At 35.7% G+C, this 23443-nt stretch overlaps 1 protein-coding gene and 1 long non-coding RNA gene across 25 annotated transcripts in view; one reads left to right on the plus strand and one right to left on the minus strand.

Moving 5' to 3' along the window:
• LOC146481612 (uncharacterized) overlaps positions 1-22744 on the minus strand; it is a 31707-nt gene extending 8963 nt beyond the window's left edge. Inside the window, exons 1-8 of one of the 8 annotated variants that reach the window (XR_014864245.1) lie at positions 15133-22744; positions 14760-14820; positions 13263-14650; positions 12451-12513; positions 12237-12339; positions 10924-11112; positions 10244-10300; positions 9018-9059 (exon numbers count right to left, since the gene is read on the minus strand). This is a non-coding gene — a long non-coding RNA (uncharacterized LOC146481612). Of the gene's footprint in view, positions 1-9017; positions 9060-10243; positions 10301-10923; positions 12921-13262; positions 14651-14759; positions 14821-15132 lie in introns of those variants that run through there. The other 7 variants (XR_014864251.1, XR_014864248.1, XR_014864252.1 and 4 more) reach the window with 7 other exon arrangements.
• The window catches only part of LOC146481610 (uncharacterized), a 74913-nt gene that overhangs the window by 42356 nt on the left and 9114 nt on the right, over positions 1-23443 (plus strand). For 15 of the 17 annotated variants that reach the window (XM_085107645.1, XM_085107649.1, XM_085107641.1 and 12 more), the window contains 2 exons: positions 10481-10537; positions 10712-10761. The exons of 1 other annotated variant lie outside the window; for it this stretch is intronic. In XM_085107645.1, coding sequence (XP_084963771.1) covers positions 10481-10537; positions 10712-10761 — 107 coding nt within the window. The remainder of the gene's footprint in view (positions 1-10480; positions 10538-10711; positions 10762-23443) is intronic. One more of the 17 variants, XM_085107654.1, reaches the window with a different exon arrangement.

Consider the following 23443-nt stretch of genomic DNA (forward strand, 5'->3'; position numbering starts at 1 on the left):
TAATTTGTTTTGATTGGTCGCTTAAAAGTATATCAATACAATAGACCCACGCGAATGACGCGTTTACACGCGTGCATGAGTATTTATATTCTAATTTCATTGTGTTAACACAGGTATTCGTATTCAAATTATTTTCCACGCGTGGGCATTACAAACGTAAGGAAACATTTCACACAGAAATAGTTTTTCACACAAAAATAACACAAAGTTAGCGTTAGCAACCTGTCATCTGACAAAATTCATGTTATTTCAACCAAAACAACAAAAAGATGAAGATGTTAAGGCGTTAAAGGCATGCCTTTAACTTGATGAAATTTTGTCTTGTACGTGATAAAATGCATGGTTTTGATAACTGGGATACTGGTGAGTACCCTTAACTAATATCCTATAGTTCCTGGAAGCCTATAGTTAATAAGCCCCAGGCTTCTATATAGGCTTCCTAGCCTTTAACACATTTAATCTTGTAAATAGTTTAGTAGATTGTAATATTGTGTATTATCTTTAATGCATTTATGTTGTTGTTTTTTTTTTTTTTGGTTAATGGCAAAATAAATTAATTGTTATTGAATTATTATTATTGAGTTATTCATATTCTAATTTAGTTAAACTCAATTTCACACATCTTTTTTCAGAGTGCCAAGTGCGTGTTGGTTGAATTGCATTACTCGTGAATTTCTCGGATAACTTGTGACTTTTACTTTCCAAACAAAACAAAGGTTAATATATCGACGCAAGACAAATTCTATTAGCACACGCGGTCAAGTTAAAAGCTCTTGTTTGGCTATACAAACAAACATTTCACAAACATTGTTCACATTTTACTTGTTCAATAAACTTGTGAATGATTATTCATTTAGGTTTGTATGCTTTTGATACCTTTATTTTAGACCAACTTCATAGCTATGGTAGTCGCCCGGCTCTTTGGATTTAATTAAAATTGGTGGGCGAATTCGATATACCAACGGGTCGAACTCGAAATGTGGGAGTCGAACTCGACAAGGGGCGAAACCTCCTGCTACCTTGTGATTGGATAGTGGTCTAATAATCCTAATTGGCTATATCCTAGTTTTGATTAATGGAAAAGATCTGTCCGTGGTTGAGACACAAAAAATCCTTGGCATCACCATCTCCAATGATCTTAAGTGGAATGACCACATAGAGCAAGCTATTAAAAAGGCCAACAAGAGACTGTATTTCCTGGTCCAACTGAGAAGGGCTGGTGTTAGGGCCAAAGGTCTAATAAAATTTTACTCCGCTGTTATACGACCTGTTCTTGAGTATGGCGCCCAAGTGTTCCATCACAACCTTCAAGATTACCTCTGTGAAGACCTTGAGAGGGTTCACAAACAGGCTTTGTCCATAATAATTTTTGCGCCTGATCTCCCATACCAGCTCTGTCTAGATTGTTTTGAATTGGAGAGCTTAAGCGTCTGACGTGAAAGGCTGTGTTGCAAACTAATCAATGAGATATTTGATGAACAACACAATCTCCACAGCCTTCTGCCTCCAAGACATCATACAATTTCAGGCAGCAAAGAACTTTTAGCCTGCCAGGTTTTAAAACCGAATATTTTAAAAACAAATTTATTTGTTTAGTTTTTGAATTGCTCTTCATCAAGAATCTCAAGCCCGAATTAAACATCCAGACGGACTCCATACATGCAAAACTTTTTGTTTGATATTTTTAATTTTTTCTCACGTTACAGCTTTTAATCAGCTATTGTTGTTTTTTTAGTATTCTGAGTATTTACAGACTGCAACTAACGAGCATATTTTGACTTGATAATGACGTTTAGCTAACATCAAAACGTCGTCGTTTTTCAGCAAAGTTTTTTTAATCTTAAAATGATTTTAAGAAATATTTTGTCGCAATTTCTTATAGTGAAATGATAGAAAGGATAATAAATTCTTTGTTTTCTAAATCTTATGTGGATAAAACGTATCCGTTGGACGAACCACAAAGACGTTACTTTTGATTACAAAGGAAGCTTAAAAAATAGAAGGTGATTACGAAAAACCATAAAATATTTGGCGCCAACAATAAGTTTACACAAGTACTTACGTTGGAAAATGGCTTTGATTATAATTTGTGATAAGAAATTCCCTACTAGGAATGAGTTGCTAAAGCACAGGACATCAAGACGTCACTCCACAGGGTGAGTGAAACAACTGGCCAGTTAATGTCCCAGTTTATAACAATGATATTTTCGCAGAAAATTAAAGTTAATGTTTGGCAAAGCAAGGCCCGCATTGTCCCAGCGGTACATCCTGCGGGGTGTTTACCATATTTAGCACAAATCGGTCAAGCATATATTATCGATTGATCATTCGTCCCCTTCTCATATTGCTGCAAGTCTCCTACGCAGCAAGGTTAATCCCTCCCACCCTCCCTTTTTACGTAGCCTTTTTTTGCTTACTGTTTTTCTTTGCTTTCACTCCTTTGTAAGGCATGTTCGGTTTTGTTTTCATGCCTTTTCCTAGCATTGTTAACATGCTGTAAGAAGTAGCATTAATAAAATAAGGGCAGGGAATTGCTGCCTGTGGCACCCCTTCAGCCCTGTGCTGGAGCCCCGTCAGGGAGGGAACATCTTGACATTCTGGACTGGATTTTACGCCAGGACATTACCACAGGTCGATGTCTGCCTTGCAGTACAGGCATGAGGCACCCCCTCGGCATGGCGCCATGTGCCGAGGCCCCTCATCCCTTATGCGGTCGGTGGGTCCTATCCCCATCCGAGCCTTGCCAGTACATTCCCTGCCCAATCTTGCCCATCAATAATTATTGTCTCGTGTTTATTGCGTGCCTTTACATTAATTTAAATTAAACATAAGCAAAGTAATGCGTCAGTGTGTTGGTTAAATTTAACTCAGGCAAATTAATGTCCCAGTGTATTGTTTAATTTAAACACAGGCAAACTCATGCCCCAGTGCATTGGTTAAATTTAACTCAGGCAAATTAATGCCCAAGTGTATCGCTAAATTTAAACACAGGCAAATTAATCCCCCAGTGTATTGGTTAAATTTAACTCAGGCAAATTAATGCCCCAGTGTATTGGTTAAATTTAACTCACGCAAATTAATGCTTCAGTGTATACTGCATGGTTAAATTAAACACTGGTAATTTAATGCCCCAGTGTATTTGTTGAATTGAACACAGGCAAATTAATGCCCCAGTGTATCGCTTAATTTAAACACAGGCACATTAATGCCCAAGTATATTGGTTAAATTAAACACAGGCAAATTAATGCCCCAATGCATCGCTTAAATTATAAACACAGGCAAATTAATACCCCAGTGTAATGGTTAATTAAAACACAGGCAAATTAATGCCCCAGTGTATCACTTAAATTATAGACACAGGCAAGTTAATACCCCAGTGTATTCGCTTAAATTATAAACACACGCAAATTAATACCCAGTCTGTCACTTAATATAAACACAGGCAAGTTAATGCCCCAGCTGTGTATAACTTAATTTTATCACTTAATTCAAACACAGGCAAATTTAAATGCCCCAGTGTATTGTTTTAAATTTAAACACCTGCAGGCAAATTAATGTCCCAGTGTATCGCCTCAATTATAAAGTAATACAGGTAAATAAATGCCCTAGTGTATCGGTTAAATTAAACACAGGCAAATTAATGTCCCAGTGTATTGCTTAATTTAAACATAGGCAAATTAATGCCCCAGTGTATGGCGTAAATTATAAACACTGGCAAGTTAACAGAATTAATGCCCTGAGTGTGTCGCTTAATTTAAATAGAGGCAATTATTAATGTCCAGGTGAATCGGTTAAATTTAACACGTGCAAATTTATGCCCCAGTGTATTGCTTAATTTATACTCTGGCAATTAATGTCCCAGTGTATTGCTTAATTTTAACACAGGCAATTAATGTCCCAGTGTATTGCTTAATTTTAACACAGGCAAATTAATGCCCCAGTGTATTAAAAATTATAAACACAGTCAAAAATGCCCCAGTGTATACTGCATGGTTAAATTAAACACAGGCAATTCAATGCCCCTGTGTATTTGTTAAATTGAACACAGGCAAATTAATGTCCAGGTGTATCGGTTAAATTTAACACAGGTAAATTAATGCCCCAGTGTATACTGCATGGTTAAATTAAACACAGGCAAGTTAATGCCCCAGTGTATTAGTTAAATTGAACACAGGCAAATTAATGTCCAGGTCTATCGGTTAAATTTAACACAGGCAATTTAATGCCCCAGTGTATTGCTTAAATAAATTATAAAGACAGGCAAATTAATGCCCCAGTGTATTGCTTAATTTATACACAGGCAATTAATGTCCCAGTGTATTGGTTAATTTAAACACAAGCAAGTTAATGCCCCAGTGTATTTGTTAAATTAAACACAGGCAAATTAATGCCCCAGTGTATGACTTAATTTAAACATAGGCAAATTTATGTCCAATGCAAGTGTATCGGTTAAATTAAACACAGGCAAATTAATACCCGAATGTATCGGTTAAATTATAAATACAGGCAAATTAATGCCCCGATGTATCCCTTAAATAAATAATTTACAAAGACAGGCAAATTAATGATTCAGTGTATTGCTTAATTGATACACAGGCAATTAATGTCCCAGTATATTGCTTAATTTTAACACAGGCAAATTAATGCCCCAGTGTATTAAAATTATATACAAAGTCAAATTAATGCCCCAGTGTGTACTGCATAGTTAAATTTAACACAGGCAATTTAATGCCCCAGTGTATTTGTTAAATTGAACACAGACAAATTAATGCCCCAGTGTATCGCATAATTACAACATAGGCAAATTTATGTCCAAGTGTATCGGTTAAATTAAACACAGGCCAATTAATACCCCAATGTATCGGTTAAATTATAAACACAGGCAAATTAATGCCCTAATGTATTGCTTAAGTAAATTATAAAGACAGGCAAATTAATGCTTCAGTGTATTGCTTAATTTATACACAGGCAATTAATGTCCCAGTGAATTGCTTAATTTTAACACAGGCAAATTAATGCCCTTGTGTATACTGCATGGTTAAATTAAACACAGGCAATTTAATGCCCCAGTGTATTTGTTAAATTAAACACAGGCAAATTAATGCCCCAGTGTATCGCATAATTTCAACATAGGCAAATTTATGTCCAAGTGTATCGGTTAAATTAAACACAGGCAAATTAATACCCCAATGTATCGGTTAAATTATAAACACAGGCAAATTAATGCCCCAATGTATCGCTTAAATAAATTATAAAGACAGGCAAATTAATGCCCCAGTGTATTGCTTAATTTATACACAGGCAATTAATGTCCCAGTGTACTGCTTAATTTTAACACAGGCAAATTAATGCCCTTGTGTATACTGCATGGTTAAATTAAACACAGGCAATTTAATGCCCCAGTGTATTTGTTAAATTAAACACAGGCAAATTAATGCCCCAGTGTATCGCATAATTTCAACATAGGCAAATTTATGTCCAAGTGTATCGGTTAAATTAAACACAGGCAAATTAATACCCCAATGTATCAGTTAAATTATAAACACAGGCAAATTAATGCCCCAATGTATTGCTTAAATAAATTATAAAGACAGGCAAATTAATGCCCCAGTGTATTGCTTAATTTATACACAGGCAATTAATGTCCCAGTGTACTGCTTAATTTTAACACAGGCAAATTAATGCCCTTGTGTATACTGCATGGTTAAATTAAACACAGGCAATTTAATGCCCCAGTGTATTTGTTAAATTAAACACAGGCAAATTAATGCCCCAGTGTATCGCATAATTTCAACATAGGCAAATTTATGTCCAAGTGTATCGGTTAAATTAAACACAGGCAAATTAATACCCCAATGTATCGGTTAAATTATAAACACAGGCAAATTAATGCCCCAATGTGTCGCTAAAATAAATTATAAAGACGCAAATTAATGCCCCAGTGTATTGCTTAATTTATACACAGGCAGTTTAATGCCGCAGTGTATTTGTTAAATTGAACACAGGCAAATTAATGCCCTAGTGTATCGCATAATTTAAACATAGGCAAATATGTCCAAGTGTATTGGTTAAATTAAACACAGGCAAATTAATGCCCCAATGTTATCGCTTAAATTACAAACACAGCCAAATTAATACCCCAGTGTATTGTGTAATTTAAACACAGGCAATTAATGTCCAAATTTATTGGTTAATTAAAACACAGGCAAATTAATGCACCAGCTTATCGGTTAAATTAAACACAGTCAAATTAATGCCCCAATGTATCGCTTAAATTATAAACACAGGCAAATTAACACCCCAGTGTATTGCTTAATTTATACACTGGCAATTAATGTCCCAGTGTATTGGTTAATTTGAACACAGGCAAACCAATGCTCCAGTGTATCGGTTAAATTAAACACAGTCAAATTAATGCCCCAGTGTATACTGCATGGTTAAATTAAACACAGGCAATTTCATGCCCCAGTTTATTTGTTTAATTGAACACAGACAAATTAATGCCCCAGTGTATCGCTTAATTTAAACAGAGCAAATTAATGTGTCAGGGTATCGGTTAAATTAAACACAGGCAAATTAATGCCCCAGTTTATCGCTTAATTTAAACATAGGCAAATTTATGTCCAGGTGTATCGGTTAAATTAAATACAGGCAAATTAATATCCCAGTGTATTGCTTAATTTAAACACAGGCAATTAATGTCCAAATGTATTGGTTAATTAAAACACAGGCAAATTAATGCACCAGCTTATCGGGTAAATTAAAAAACAGTCAAATTAATGCCCCAATGTATCGCTTAAATTTAAACACAGGCAAATTAACACCCCAGTGCATTGCTTAATTTAAACACAGGCAATTGATGTCTAAATGTATTGGTAAATTCAACACAAGCAAGTTAATGTCCCAGTGTATCACTTAATTTAAAGTGCCCCTAACCCTTCAATTTGTTTTCTCGTGGTAGATTTCCATATCTTTCAAGAACTCATTTTCGAAAAAAATTTTGAGAAATATTGAATCCTTTTTATTTTACGAGCGCTAAAAGTTACTGAAATTTTTAAATTTTTGCGCCCTTTAAGCCCCGCTGAACAAATTTTTCTCTCGTGGGCTCATTAGGAACGAGCCAATGAGAAGCGTCTGATATTTGACACTTTCTTAGCTGTGACGTAAGAAAAGGACACCAGAAGGATTCAGAAGGAATCTTATGCATGCTGATTCCTTTCTCTACATTTCGAGAGTTGCTGCATCCAAAAACCACACATTTTCCAACCATTTTCTCTGTTTACAATTGAAGCATTACCGCGAATCTTTGGATATTTTTGCACGATGTCCTTTTCTTACGTCACGCTCCACATTTGGCCGAGTGGGGGACTAATGCGAACGATAGGTGAAAATATCGACAAGACTGCCTTCACTTCTAGCGCTCGTAAAAAAAAAAGGATTCAATATTTCTCAAAATTTTTTTCGAAAATGAGTTCTTGAAAGATATGGAAATCTACCAAAAGAAAACAAATTGAAGGGTTAGGGGCACTTTAAACACAGGCAAAGTAATGACCCAGTGTATTGCCTTAAATTTAAACACAGGCAAATTAATACCCCAGTGTAATTCACTTCAATGATAAAGACAGGCAAATTAATGTCCCAGTGTATAGGTTAAAATAAACACGCAAACTAATGCCCCAGTGTATCGCATAAATTATAAACACAGGGAAGTTAACAGAATTGATGCCCTGAGTGTGTCGCTTAATTTAAACACAGGCAAATTAAAGCCCTAGTGTATCGCTTTATTTAAACACAGGCAAATTTATTCCCCAGTGTATGACGTAATTTAAACATATGGGCCAATTGCCCTTCAGTGTATTGCTTAAATTAAACACAGACAAATCAATACCCCAGATTTTAGTTGCCTTTCCTTCTTTAAAAGGGGCCAAGGGAAGTTCAAGACGCGATTCTGTCAATTGAGCAAGGCGTTGCAGAGGTGTCCGCGACTTGTGATCCCATAGCGTGTTTATTTGGTGTAGTTTCTAGGCTTAGCCACCACGATCGAACTTTCAATATCCCGTTACTTTTCCCCCATGGAATGTCCATTTTTCACGATTTCGGCGTTCAATCAAGAGCTTGTATTGTGCTGGGAAGGCTGCATTACCGAGTTCTCTGATATCAACATCGTTTATTGTCTCCACAACTCGCTTGCAAGCATCTGAACACAAAAATCCATCACAGGTAGACGACGACTGCCTCCGTCGGAACGTGCTCTCCATTTTCCCGCCACAACTCACCGACCTCAGTGAACACGACAGATATTGCTTGGAAAAAGCTCAAAGGACTGTATCATCATTTTCCCCTGCTCCTTTTCTCCTCTGCAATGTGCGCCATTGTTTGGGCACATGCGCGATTGAATTTGATTTGTTTTTCCCGCAAAATTCATCTAGCCACTGAATCGATGAAACATTAACTATTTTGTTCCGCTTATCATTAGTTAAGTTAATTTCAAATACAATCTGATTGATCCTAAACACATTAACACTTTTCTGAACACAAAACACCTTTCGCGCCTTTGTTGATGGATTTCTAGACTGCGGAATTAATTTTCGTGTGTCATTAAGAGACGTCGACAGTCGCGAATTCCTGAGTGGAGTTTAGCTCATCATGCAAGGCTAGGGTTTGACCTTCACAACCACGACTCTAGTGCAAAGGACACTATATGAGTAACAAAATCAATTACTAACAATCAGGGCTACTCAGGTCTCAGAATAGTGACTTGTATGACTGGAATGTCTTGCCTGCCGAAATAAGAAACTAATAATTGTCATATTACGCTTTCACAAAAATGTTATGTGAGAGATTTAGAAGGGAGAGTAGAGTTGTTTAGTAAGTTACAGTAAGTCCTTAATGTGAGTCCTTATATATTTTATTTTTTTAGCTTGCTTCTTAATTTTCTCTTTTAATTACTGTATCTTGTATATTTTGCATTTTATCACATATTTTTAGTTTTTGTTTTTCTGTTATGGTACCCTACCTTATTATTATATTGAAGACCACCTTGTGTGACATCCGGCATCTGTATAAAAAAATGTATTATGATGACAACGAACATTATTATTATTATTATTATTATTATTATTATTATTATTATTATTATTATTATTATTATTATTATTATCACAGTGTTATTAAAGCCAGTGGTACTGCGTTGGCTGCTTTTGTCAGTAACCCCCGACGGACCCTGTTTGGGGTTGAGTGATAATTATAGTTATAGCATTTCTTAGAATTGTTGTTTAGGAGTTATAAATGTAGCTTTGCTTTGGTCCTGTCACAGCTAATCTTCTTTTCACATAGTTAAGAACACAAAGGAAATAACAGATTAGATTGAAAAGTGTTCAAAACGAAAAAATAAAAAACCTTAAAAATATGTCATTTTTCATGTATATTGGGTATAGGTATATACCCCTAAACTATAGCTTAATTTGGAGATCTCAGTACATAGTTTCTTGTCAACTGTTTACTTGGTATTAAAAGTGTAGTAGGATAAAGTTTCAAAAAGGGAAGGGTTGTTAAACATGTCTAGTATAGAAGGGGGTAAAATTTTATGCTTTCAATAATGTACAGATCTTGCCTTGATCTGTTTCGTGTCCAAATTTGATACAAATTGACCCAATACTGAGCAAGTAATGACTTCTTGTTCTATATGGCACTCTTAAGAGTGTGAGGGCTAAACTCTGGTGGCCTCTAACCAAAAATATAGTTTATGAAACCCTTTTTAGGGGTGGGTGGGGGGATGTACAGGGAGTGTTAATGTTCCAGTTTTGTTCCCTTCACACTCAGTGGTAAACGTTTATGCTTTCAATGTACAGATCTTGCCTTGATCTATTTGGTGTCTAAATTTGATACAAATTGCCCCAATGTTTAGCAAGCAATGACTTCTTGTTCCACGTCATGGCACTCTTGGGAGAGTGAAAGCCTGGTGGCCCCCTGACCAAAAATATAGTCTATGAAACCCCTTTTTAGGGGTGGGTGGGGGGATGTACAGGAAGCGTTAATGTTCCAGTTTTGTTCCCTTTACACTCAGTTGCTGGGACCCCTCCCCCATTTTGTGGTGTCTGTCACCTGATTGTACTGTTAAATCCCTTAAAGTTTCCAAAATACATAATATAATATTTGTGCTGGTTGTTTTGTTAATTTCTTGTGCTTTGGCTCATCATCTTACATTAGATACCAATTGTTTCCTGCCCCACTTTTTCTCACCTTCTTTTTCACCGCCGGCAAATGTGGCTGCATATTTGTTTTTGTTACAAGCATTGCCTGTGAAATAAGACATAATCAGCATCTTCCCATTCCAAGGTTCTCAAGCATAATTGGACATTTAACCAACCACTAATGTCACTGCAGTTATAATATTTTTAAGTCAAATATTATAGCATGGATTGTTTTCTTACATGTTGTACTCACAAAAAATAAACATTAATGAATTTTTTTTAACAGAAAGCAACAGAGCTACATCCAACAAAACCCCAGCTGTCACCATTTTCTTGGTTCCTGGTAAGTACTGGGTTTTAGTTTATAATGACCTGCATTTCCCTTGAGGCCAATGAAAGACAAAGTTTGACAATAGAAACCCAATTTTATTGCTTGGACTCTTGTTTCATGTAAGCAGCTAGTACTCAATAACTTACTAGTAGCTCCCATAATTTCCCTCTGTCCCCACTGATCCAGGGGAGAGTCTCAAAGGAAGCTTTGGGGAGTGCAGAATCCACTCAGTGAAGGTGCAAAGTAATGTAACATAGAGAGAGGGTAGGGGCATTGGCTAGCTTCACTTCGTTATCAGTCTGACACCTGCACTCCACCTGCTCAATGTAATTAACGACGCTTCAAGAAACTATTGCTCGCATTAGGATTTCATCAATGCACACAATAGTGAGAATTACCTTGTATAACTTTGTAAACATGCAGTCTCACCAGAATGTAGTGCTTAACTTGCAATTCAACACTTTAGGATTTTATCCACGGACAAAGAAGTTGGAACCACCAGGTACAGCATAATAAATAGCACCACAGGAAAGTACTGCTCAGAAGCTTTCATTTGAATGGTCACACGTTAGGGTTTCGTCCACAGACTGTAAAATAAGAACCATGCTAAACACGCTATACACGACACAATGAACCACACCACAGCAAAATTTGAATTGGTAGCTACCAATTCAAATTGCTTTCAATGGTTAAACATCCACAGACTCGGATGTGCCAGACACCCACTTTCCACAATGTAATTGTCATTGATAGCACTTGAGGAATTACCACCTTGTATAGCTTAGTAAACAGTCTCACTGGAAAGTAGTCCTTTAATTAACTTGCATTTCAACAAATTATTTAGGATTTCATCCACAGACAAAAATTTGGAACCATCTTATACAGCATAATGAAAAGCACTCATGAGAAAGTACTGTTTTATAGCTAATTCATTGAATGGTCACACTTGAAATCCTAGTAGAAAAACAGCTGTGCAATACAGAGGAAAGTTATACTTGTTAGCAGCTTTCATTTGAATGGTTACACTTCAAGATTTCTTCCATGGATTCAAAAGTTAGTACCACTTTTGCAGAATATTAAACAGTAGCACAGGAGAGCACTGCTAAGTACCGCTTGAATTAATGTCTCTCAAACTTAAAGGTAATGAATTAATAACTCCACAGGAAAGTACAGTTTGGTAGCTTTCAACTGAATGGTCTTACTTTAGGATCTCATCGACAGACTGTAAAACAAGAACCATCGTACACAACACAATGCACATCACAGCAAACTTCGAGTTGGTACCTTTCCGTAGCCGCTGCTAATTTCACTCAGCACTCTACTTTATTAAATGACTTCACCATTACGAAACATCCCGAGGGTAACAATTCCGTACCAGAACGGTTCTTGTAAAGACAAAGATTAAATAAAAGTTGTTAAAAAATACCACAAGTGACGACATGTAATAAAATATGTAAAAGCAAAACATGCACTAAGTTATAGAAATACAGTACAAGTTTACAGGGAATAATTGTCCAAGGCTTTCCTATACTCTTGAATTAATGTTTCTCAAACTTAAAGGCAATGAATTAACAACTCCACAGGAAAGTACTGCTCGGTAGCTTTCAACTGAATGGTCTAACTTTGGGATCTTATCGACAGACTGTAAAATAAGAAACATCCTAGCTACACAACAGAATGCACAACACCACAGCAAAATGCGACTTGGTACCTTTCTGTAGCCGCTGCTAATTTCAGTCAGCACTCTACTTTATTAGATGACTTCACCATTACGAAACACATCCCGACAGTAACAAATCCGTACCAGTACGGTTCTTGTAAAGACAAAGATTAAAAAAAAGATGTTAAAAAATACCACAAGTGACGACATGGAATAATTAGTAACTGAGAAACAATTGAAAATGAAAGACTGATTAAGAACGTACCTTCTGGGTGATTTTACAGTAAATTAACGTGGAATGATAAACGGATAAACAGGGTCCTGTTGGCTAAGAATTAAAAATTACAAATAAGAATAACTAAAATATGTAAAAGCAAAACATGCACTAAGTTATAGAAATACAGTACAAAATTTACAGGGAATAATTATCCAAGGCTTTCCTAAGTAATACTCTTGAATAAATGTTTCTCAAACTTAAAGGCAATGAATTAACAACTCCACAGGAAAGTACTGCTCGGTAGCTTTCAACTGAATGGTCTAACTTTAGGATCTTAGCGACAGACTGTAAAATAAGAACCATCCTAGCTAAACAACACAATGCACAAACACCACAACAAAATTCAACTTGGTACCTTTCTGTAGCCGCTGCTAATTTCAGTCAGCACTCTACTTTATTAGATGACTTCACCATTTTGAAAAACATCCCAAGGGTAACAATTCCGTGCCAGAACGGTTCTTGTAAAGACAAAGATTAAATAAAAGATGTTAAAAAATACTACATGTCATGACATGGAATAAGTAACTGAGAAACAATTGAAAATTAAAGCCTGATTAAGAACGTGCCTTCCTCCGTAATTTTACAGTAAATTAACGTGGAATGATAAACGGATAAACAGGGTCCTGTTGGCTAAGAATTAAAACTACAAATAAGAATAACTAAAGTATGTAAAAGCATAACATGCTCTAAGTTATAGAAATACAGTACAAAATTTACAGGGAATAATAAATTGTTCAAGGCTTTCCTAAATAATACTCTTGAATAAATGTTTCTCAAACTTAAAGGCAATGAATAGTAACTAGTAACTCCACAGGAAAGTACTGCTCGGTAGCTTTCAACTGAATGGTCTGACTTTAGGATCTCATCCACAGACTGTAAAATAAGGACCATCTTACATAACACAATGCACAACACCACAGCAAAATTCGACTTGGTACCTTTCTGTAGCCGCTGCAAATTTCAGTCAGCACTCTACTATATTAGATGACTTCACCATTACAAAACACTTCCCGAGGGTAACAATTCCGTACCAGAACAGTTCTTGTAAAGACAAAGATTAAATAAAAGATGTTAAAAAACACCACAAATGACGACATGGAATAACTGAGAAACAATCGACAATGAAAGACTGACGTACCTTCTTGGTGATTTTACAGTAAATTAACGTGGAATGATAAACGGATAAACGGGGTCCTGTTGGCCAAGAATTAAAAACTACAAATAAAAATAACTAAAATATGTAAAAGCAAAACATGCACTTAGTTATAGAAATATAGTACAAGTTTACAGGGATAATTGTCCAAGGCTTTCTTATACTCTTGAATTAATGTTTCTCAAACTTAAAGGCAATGAATAGTTAAACTAGTACCTCCACAGGAAAGTACTGCTCGGTAGCTTTCAACTGAATGGTCTGACTTTAGGATCTCATCCACAGAACTAAAATAAGGACCATCTTACACAACGCAATGCACAACACCACAGCAAAATTCGAGTTGGTACCTTTCCGTAGCCGCGGCTAATTTCACTCAGCACTCTACTTTATTAGATGACTTCACCATTATGAAACACATCCCGACAGTAACAATTCCGTACCAGAACGGTCCTTGTAAAGACAAAGATTAAATAATAGATGTTAAAAAATACCACAAGTGACAACATGGAATAAGTAACTGAGAAACAATTGAAAATGAAAGACTGATTAAGAACGTACCTTCTGGGTGATTTTACAGGAAATTAACGTGGAATGATAAACGGACAAACAGGGTCCTGTTGGCTAAGAATTAAAAACTACAAATAAGAATAACTAAAATATATAAAAGCATAACATGCTCTAAGTTATAGAAATACAGTACAAAATTTACAAGGAATAACTGTCCAAGGCTTTCCTAAATAATACTCTTGAATAAATGTTTCTCAAACTTAAAGGCAATGAATAGTAACTAGTAACTCCACAGGAAAGTACTGCTCGGTAGCTTTCAACTGAATGGTCTGACTTTAGGATCTCATCCACAGACTGTAAAATAAGGACCATCTTACACAACGCAATGCACAACACCACAGCAAAATTCGACTTGGTACCTTTCTGTAGCCGCTGCAAATTTCACTCAGCACTCTACTTTATTAGATCACTTTCAGACTTCACCATTACGAAACATCCCAAGGGTAACAATTCCGTACCAGAACGGTCCTTGTAAAGACAAAGATTAAATAGAAGATGTTAAAAAATACCAGAAGTGACGACATGGAATAAGTAACTGAGAAACAATCGACAATGAAAGACTGACGTAACAACGTACCTTCTCGGCGATTTTACAGTAAAAACATGGAACGATAAACGGATAAATGGGGTCCTGTTGGCTAAGAATTAAAAAATACAGTCAAATGAGAATAACTAAAATATGTAAAAGCAAAGCATGCACTAAGTTATAGAAATACAGTAAAAATTTACAGGAAATAATTGTCCAAGGCTTTCCTATACTCTTGAATTAATGTACGTTTCTCAAACTTAAAGGCAATGAATTACAGTGTAACAACTCCACAGGAAAGTACTGCTCGGTAGCTTTCAACTGAATGGTCTGACTTTAGGATCTCATCAACAGACTGTAAAATAAGAACCATCCTAGCTACACAATAGAATGCACAACACCACAGCAAAATGCGACTTGGTACCTTTCTGTAGCCGCTGCTAATTTCAGTCAGCACTCTACTTTAATAGATGACTTCACCATTACAAAACACATCCCAAGGGTAACAAATCCGTACCAGAACGGTTCTTGTAAAGACAAAGATTAAATAAAAGATGTTAAAAAATACCACAAGTGACGACATGGAATAAGTAACTGAGAAACAATTGAAAATGAAAGACTGATTAAGAACGTACCTTCTGGGTGATTTTACAGGAAATTAACGTGGAATGATAACAGGATAAACAGGGTCCTGTTGGCTAAGTATTAAAAACTACAAATAAGAATAACTAAAATATGTAAAAGCAAAACATGCTCTAAGTTATAGAAATACAGTACAAAATTTACAGGGAATAATAAATTGTTCAAGGCTTTCCTAAATAATACTTTTGAATAAATGTTTCTCAAACTTAAAGGCAATGAATAGTAACTAGTAACTCCACAGGAAAGGACAGTGCTCGGTAGCTTTCAACTGAATGGTCTGACTTTAGGATCTCATTCACAGACTGTAAAATAAGGACCATCTTACACAACGCAATGCACAACACCACAGCAAAATTCGACTTGGTACCTTTCTGTAGCCGCTGCAAATTTCACTTAGCACTCTACTTTATTAGATGACTTCACCATTACGAAACACATCCCCAGGGTAACAATTCCGTACCAGACCGGTTCTTGTAAAGACTAAGATTAAATAAAAGATGTTAAAAAATACTACATGTGACAACATGGAATAAGTAACTGAGAAACAATTGAAAATGAATGACTGACATAAGAACGTACCTTCTTGGTGACTTTACAGTATATTAACGTGGACGGATAAACGGCTAAACACCACTATAAACTCTGAAAACAATGTGCACACTAAAAGCTTAATATGCAAAGAAACTGGGTTAAAAAAAGGTAAAAGGAGAGACAGAAAGGTTATTTACATATGATCCCTAAGGCGTAGCGTAAATAAATGGAACGACAGTAAGTGTAAATTAGGAGCGCCAGAAAGAACTATGTAACTCGCTGTAACATTTTGCTTTCGATGATTGCATTCAATGATCTCATCCAAACACTCAGACATTACACCCACTTTCCTTGGCGTAATTAACAACACTACAAGAAACTACTGCTTGTATTAGCATTTCATCAATGCACACAAAAATGAGAATTACCTTGTATAACTTTGTAAACAGTCTCACCAGAATGTAGTGCTTAACTTGCATTTCAACACTTTAGGATTTCATCCACGAGCAAAACAGTTGGAACCACCAGGTACGGCATAATAAACAGCACCACAGGAAAGAAAACCAATTTAGAGTCTTAAGAAAGTGCCAGGGCAAATTTGATTGTTTGGTTTTTGAAATGCTCATCATCAAGAATCTCAAGCCCGATTTAAACATCCAGACGGACTCCATACGTGCGAAACTTTTTGTTTAATATTTTTAATTTTTTCTCACGTTACAGCTTTTAATCAGCTATCGTTGTTTTTTAGTATTTTTAGACTTAATGCCCCAGTGTATCGCTAAATTTAAACACAGGCAAATTAATGCCCCAGCGTATTGGTTAAATTTAACTCAGGCAAATTAATGCCCCAGTATATTGCTTAATTTAAACACAGGCAAATTAATGCCCCAGCGTATTGGTTAAATTTAACTCAGGCAAATTAATGCCTCAGTGTATCACTAAATTTAAACACAGGCAAATTAATGCCCCAGTGTATTGGTTAAATTTAACTCAGGCAAATTAATGCCCTAGCATATCGCTTAAATTTAAACACAGGCACATTAATGCCCCAGCGTATTGGTTAAATTTAACTCAGGCAAATTAATGGCTCAGTGTATCACTAAATTTAAACACAGGCAAATTAATGCCCCAGTGTATTGGTTAAATTTAACTCAGGCAAATTAATGCCCCAGTATATTGCTTAATTTAAACACAGGCAAATTAATGCCCCAGGGTATTGGTTAAATTTAACTCAGGCAAATTAATGCCTCAGTGTATCGCTAAATTTAAACACAGGCAAATTAATGCCCCAGTGTATTGGTTAAATTTAACTCAGGCAAATTAATGCCCTAGCATATCGCTTAAATTAAAACACAGGCAAATTAATGCTTCAGTGTATACTGCATGGTTAAATTAAACACCCAGTGTATTTGTTAAATTGAACACAGGAAAATCATTGCCCCAGTGTATCGCTTAATTTAAACACAGGCAAATTAATTCCTTAATGCATTGCTTAAATTATAAACACAGGCAAACTAATACCCCAGTGTATTGCTTAATTTAAACACAAGCAAATAATGTCCAAATGTATTGGTTAATTAAAACACAGGCAAATTAATGCCCCAGTGTATCACTTAAAGTATAGACACAGGCAAGTTAATACCCCAGTGTATTTGCTTAAATTATTAATTCAGGCAAATTAATGTCCCAGTGTATCAGTTACTTTTATCACTTAATTCAAACACAGGCAAACTAAAATGCCTCAGTGTACTGCTTTAAATTTAAACACCTCCAGGCAAATTAATGCCCCAGTGTATCGGTTAAATTAAACACAGGCAAATTTATGCCCCAGTGTATTGCTTAATTTAAACATAGGCAAATTAATGCCCCAGTGTATGGCTTAATTTAAACATAGGCAAATTAATGCCCCAGTGTATGGCTTAAATTATAAACACAGGCAAGTTAACAGAATTAATGCCCTGAGTGTGTCGCTTAATTTAAACAGAGGGAAATTAATGTTCAAGTCTATCGGTTAAATTTAACACAGGCAAATTAATGCCCCAGTGTATCACTTAATTTACACACAGGTAAATTAATGCCCCAGTGTATCGGTTAAATTTAACACAGGCAAATTAATACCCCAGTGTATTGCTTAATTTGAACACAGGCAAATCAATGCCCCAGTGTATACTGCATGGTTAAATTAAACACAGGTATTTCAATGCCCCAGTGTATTTGTTAAATTGAACACAGGCAAATTAATGCCCCAGTGTGTCGCTTAACTTAAACACAAGCAAATTAATGTCTCAGTGTATCGGTTAAATTAAACACAGGCAAATTAATGCCCCAGTGTATTAAAATTGTAAACACAGTCAAATTATTGTCCCAGTGTATTGCTTAATTTAAACACAGGCAATTAATGTCCAAATGTATTGGTTAATTAAAACACAGGCAAATTAATGCCCCAGTGTATCGGTTAAATTAAACACAGTCAAATTAATGCCCCAATGTATAGCTTAAATTATAAACACAGGCAAATTAATACCCCAGTGTATTAAAATTGTAAACACAGTCAAATTAATGCCCCAGTGTATTGCTTAATTTAAACACAGGCAATTAATGTCCAAATGTATTGGTTGGTTAAAACATTGGCAAGTTAATGCCCCAGTGTATTGCCTAATTAAAACGCAGGCAAATTAATGCACCAGCGTATCGTTTAAATTAAAGACAGTCATATTAATGCCCCAATGTATCGCTTTAATTATAAACACAGGCAATTAATACCCCAGTGTATTGCTTAATTTAAACACAGGCAATTAATGTCCAAATGTATTGGTTAATTAAAACACAGGCAAGTTAATGTCCCAGTGTATCGCTTAATTTAAACACAAGCATTTTAGTAATGACCCAGTGTATCGCTTAATTTAAACACAGGCAAATTTAATTGCCCCAATGTAACGGTTAAATTAAACATAAGCAAATTAATGCCCCAGTGTATTGCCTTAAATTTAAACACAGGCAAATTAATGCGCCAGTGTAATTCGCTTAAATTATAAAGACAGGCAAACTAATGCCCCAGTGTATCGATTAAATTAAACACAGTCAAACTAATGCCCCAATGTATCGCTTAAAAGTAACAGTCAAACTAATGCCCCAATGTATCGCTTAATTTAAACATAAGCAAATTTATGTCCAAGTGTATCGGTTAAATTAAACTCAGGCAAATTAATGCCCCAATGTATCGCTTAAATTATAAACACAGGCAAATTAATACCCCAGTGTATTGCTTAATTTAAACACAGGCAATTAGTGTCCAAATGTATTGGTTAATTAAAACACGGGCAAGTTAATGCCCCAGTGTATTGCTTAGTTAAAACACAGGCAAATTAATGCACCAGCGTATCGGTTAAATTAAACTACAAGCAAATTAATGTCCCAGTGTATCGGTTAAATTATAAACACAGGCAAATTAATACCCCAGTGTATTGCTTAATTTAAACACAGGCAAATTAATGCCCCAGTGTATCGCTTAATTTAAACATAGGCAAATTTATGTCCAAGTGTATCGGTTAAATTAAACTCAAGCAAATTAATGCCCCAACGTATCGCTTGAATTATAAACACAGACAAATTAATACCCCAGTGTATTGCTTAATTTAAACACAGGCAATTAATGTCCAAACGTATTGGTTAATTAAAACACAGGCAAATTAATGCCCCAGTGTATTGCTTAATTGAAACACAGGCAAACTAATGCCCCGGTGTATCGGTTAAATTAAACACAGTCAAATTAATGCCCCAATGTATCGCTTAAATTATAAACACAGGCAAATGAATATCCCAGTGTATTGCTAAATTTAAACACAGGCAATTAATGTCCAAATGTGTTGGTTGATTAAAACATTGGCAAGTTAATGCCCCAGTGTATTGCCTAATTAAAACGCAGGCAAATTAATGCACCAGCGTATCGTTTAAATTAAAGACAGTCATATTAATGTCCCAATGTATCGCTTAAATTATAAACACAGGCAAATTAATACCCCAGTGTATTGCTTAATTTAAACACAGGCAATTAATATCCAAATGTATTGCTTAATTAAAACACAGGCAATTAATGTCCAAATGTATTGGTTAATTAAAACACAGGCAAGTTAATGTCCCAGTGTATCGCTTAATTTAAACACAAGCATTTTAGTAATGACCTAGTGTATCGCTTAAATTAAACACAGGCAAATTTAAATGCCCCAATGTATCGGTTAAATTAAAATTAAGCAAATTAATGCCCCAGTGTATTGCCTTAAATTTAAACACAGGCAAATTAATGCGCCGGTGTAATTCGCTTAAATTATAAAGACAGGCAAACTAATGCCCCAGTGTATTGGTTAAATTAAACACAGGCAAACTAATGCCCCAGTGTATCGGTTAAATTAAACACAGTCAAATTAATGCCCCAATGTATCGCTTAAAAGTAACACAGGCAAATTATGCCCCAGTGTATCGCTTAATTTAAACATGAGCAAATTTATGTCCAAGTGTATCGGTCAAATTAAAGACAGTCAAATTAATGCCCCAATGTATCGCTTGAATTATAAACACAGGCAAATTAATACCCCAGTGTATTGCTAAATTTAAACACAGGCAATTAATATCCAAATGTATTGTTTAATTAAAACACAGGCAACTAATGTCCAAATGTATTGGTTAATTAAAACACAGGCAAGTTAATGTCCCAGTGTATCGCTTAATTTAAACACAAGCAAAGTAAGGACCCAGTGTATCACTTAATTTAAACACAGGCAAATTTAAATGGCAGTGTATCGGTTAAATTAAACATAGGCAAATTAATGCCCCAGTGTATTGCCTTAAATTTAAACACAGGCAAATTAATGCGCCAGAGTAATTCGCTTAAATTATAAAGAGAAGCAAATTAATGCCCCAGTGTCAGTATCGGTTAAATTAAACACAGGCAAATAAATGCCCCAGTTTATTGCTTAATTTAAACACAGGCAAATTAATGCGCCAGAGTAATTCGCTTAAATTATAAAGAGAAGCAAATTAATGCCCCAGTGTCAGTATCGGTTAAATTAAACACAGGCAAATAAATGCCCCAGTTTATTGCTTAATTTAAACACAGGCAAGTTAATGCCCCAGTGTATTGCTTAAATTATAAACACAGGGAAGTTAACAGAATTAATGCCTTGAGTGTGTAGCTTTATTTAAACACAGGCAAACTAAAGCCCTAGTGTATCACTTTATTTAAACACAGGCAGATTAAGTTCCCAGTGTATGACGTAATTTAAACATATAGGCCACTTGCCCTTGAGTGTATCGATTAAATTAAACACACTGGCAGATTTTAGTTGCCTTTTCTTCTTTGAGGGCTCAAGGGAAGTTGAAGACGCGATTCTGTCGATTGAGCAAGGCATTGCAAAGGTGTCCGTGACTTGTGATCCCATAGCGTGTTTATTTGGTATAGTTTCCAAGCTTAGCCGCCACGATCGAACTTTCAATATCCCGTTACTTTTCCCGCATGGAACGTCCATTCTTCACGATTTTGGGGTTTAATCGAGAGTCGAGAGCTTGTACTGTGCCGGGAAGGCTTGCATCACCTAGTTTTTCGATATCAAGCATCTGAATCCAAAAATCCATCACAGGTAGACAACGACTGTCTCGGAACATGCTCTCAATTTTCCCGCCACAACTTGCCAACCTGAACGCAACAGATATCGCTTGGGAAAAGCTCAAAAGACTGTATCATCATTTTCCCCTTCTCGGAGGTTATCTATAAATCAGATGAAGAGAAAAATTGTTCCGTGCCTCTGCAATGTGCGCCATTCTTTTGGGCACGCATGTGAATTGAATTGGATTTGTCTTTCCCGCAAAATTCATCTAGCCACTTAAAATGGTCATTCGATAAAACATTAACTATTTTGTTCTTCTTATTATTAGTTAAGTTAATTTCAAATACAATCCGATTGATCCTAATCACATTAACACTTTTCTGAACACGAAACACCTTTCGCGTCTTCATTGATGGATTTCTAGACCGCAAATTTAACTTTCGTGTGACGTTAAGAGACGTCCAGTAGCGAATTCCTGGGTCGAGTTAAGCTCATCATGCAAGGCTATGGCTGGACCTTTACAACCACAACTCTAGTGCAAAGGACACTATATGAGTAACAAAATCAATTACTAATTATCAGGGCTACTCAGGTCTCAGAATAGTGACTTGTATGACTGGAATGTCTTGCCTGCCGAAATAAGAAACTAATTGTCATATTGCGCTTTCACGAAATTGTCATGTGAGAGATTTAGAGGGGAGAGTAGAGTTTTGTAGTAAGTTAAGTCCTTAATGTGAGTCCTTATATATTTTATTTTTTAGCTTGCTTCTTAATTTTGTCTTTTATCTTGTATATTTTGCATTTTATTGCATATTTTTAGTTTTTGTGTTTCTTTTAAGGTGCCCTATATATTATATTGAAAACCACCTTGTGTGATATCTGAGTGTATAAAAAAATTGTATTATGATGACAACGATCATTATTATTATCACAGTATTATTAAAGCCAGTGGTACTGCTTTGGCTGCTTTTGTCAGTGACCCCCAACGGACCCTGTAACTTGGGGTTGAATGATTATTATAATTATAGGATTTCTTGGGATTGTTGTTTAGGAGTTAGCAATGTAGCTTTGCTTTGGTCCTGTCACAGCTAATCTTCTTTTCACATAGGTAAGAACACATTCAGTAAAGATTTTGAATTTTAGGCCTTCTTTTCTCTGCAATGGAAAAATAAAGTCTAAAAACATACAATAATGTTCCATCAAATTCACAGTATTAAATGCCTGCACAAATAGTGATGACATTAATTAAGTTGAGGTTTTATTCATAAATTCCCATAAATATCAGATATTTGTAGGTCTATGAATAAAACCTCAACTTGATATCATCACTACCGTTTTTATTCGAATAAGCGCCGCTGCGCTTATTTAATTTTTGTGTCTCCTGTGAGGCGCTTATTCGAGGGCGGCGCTTATTAAAAGGCTCATACCACAAAGCAAAAACATTTTGATTGTACAAGGAAACGCTGACAATCTCTTTACTGTAACAGTTACAGGGAAGAGAAAGAGGGTGGTTGGGCTTGTTGTACCAGCGAAGTTTACATCCTCCACGCAAGAACTGAAGGACCTGAACAGTTCGAAGAGAGAACTGAATAAAAGAGCATCAAGATATACTCACTTTGAACTAAAAAACATCACTATTGATGCAAATAAATGCCATTGCTCTCAAGGAGGGCTGTTTTGGTTCGGTCAAATTCCAATAATAATTTTTTTGTCTTCCTCAAAAACGTTTCCATTAAACAGCCCCACCATCCCCACTTGAAATTTTCAATGATTTTCAATAGAGGGGCACAGGTCACCCACACAAAGGGTAAGTCTAATATGTGGCTGTTGGAAGATTTCAAAACTCAGTATATTAGGGATTGTATGGGAATAATAAGGTTTGCATTATTGGAAAAAACGCTAAATTCACCATTTTGACCCACAAGAATGATAAAGGACAACAACTAAGCTATGTTTACATTA

The sequence above is a fragment of the Pavona decussata genome, unplaced genomic scaffold (assembly GCF_977016875.1).
Source record: "Pavona decussata unplaced genomic scaffold, jaPavDecu1.1 SCAFFOLD_48, whole genome shotgun sequence".
Classification (NCBI taxonomy): domain Eukaryota; kingdom Metazoa; phylum Cnidaria; class Anthozoa; order Scleractinia; family Agariciidae; genus Pavona; species Pavona decussata.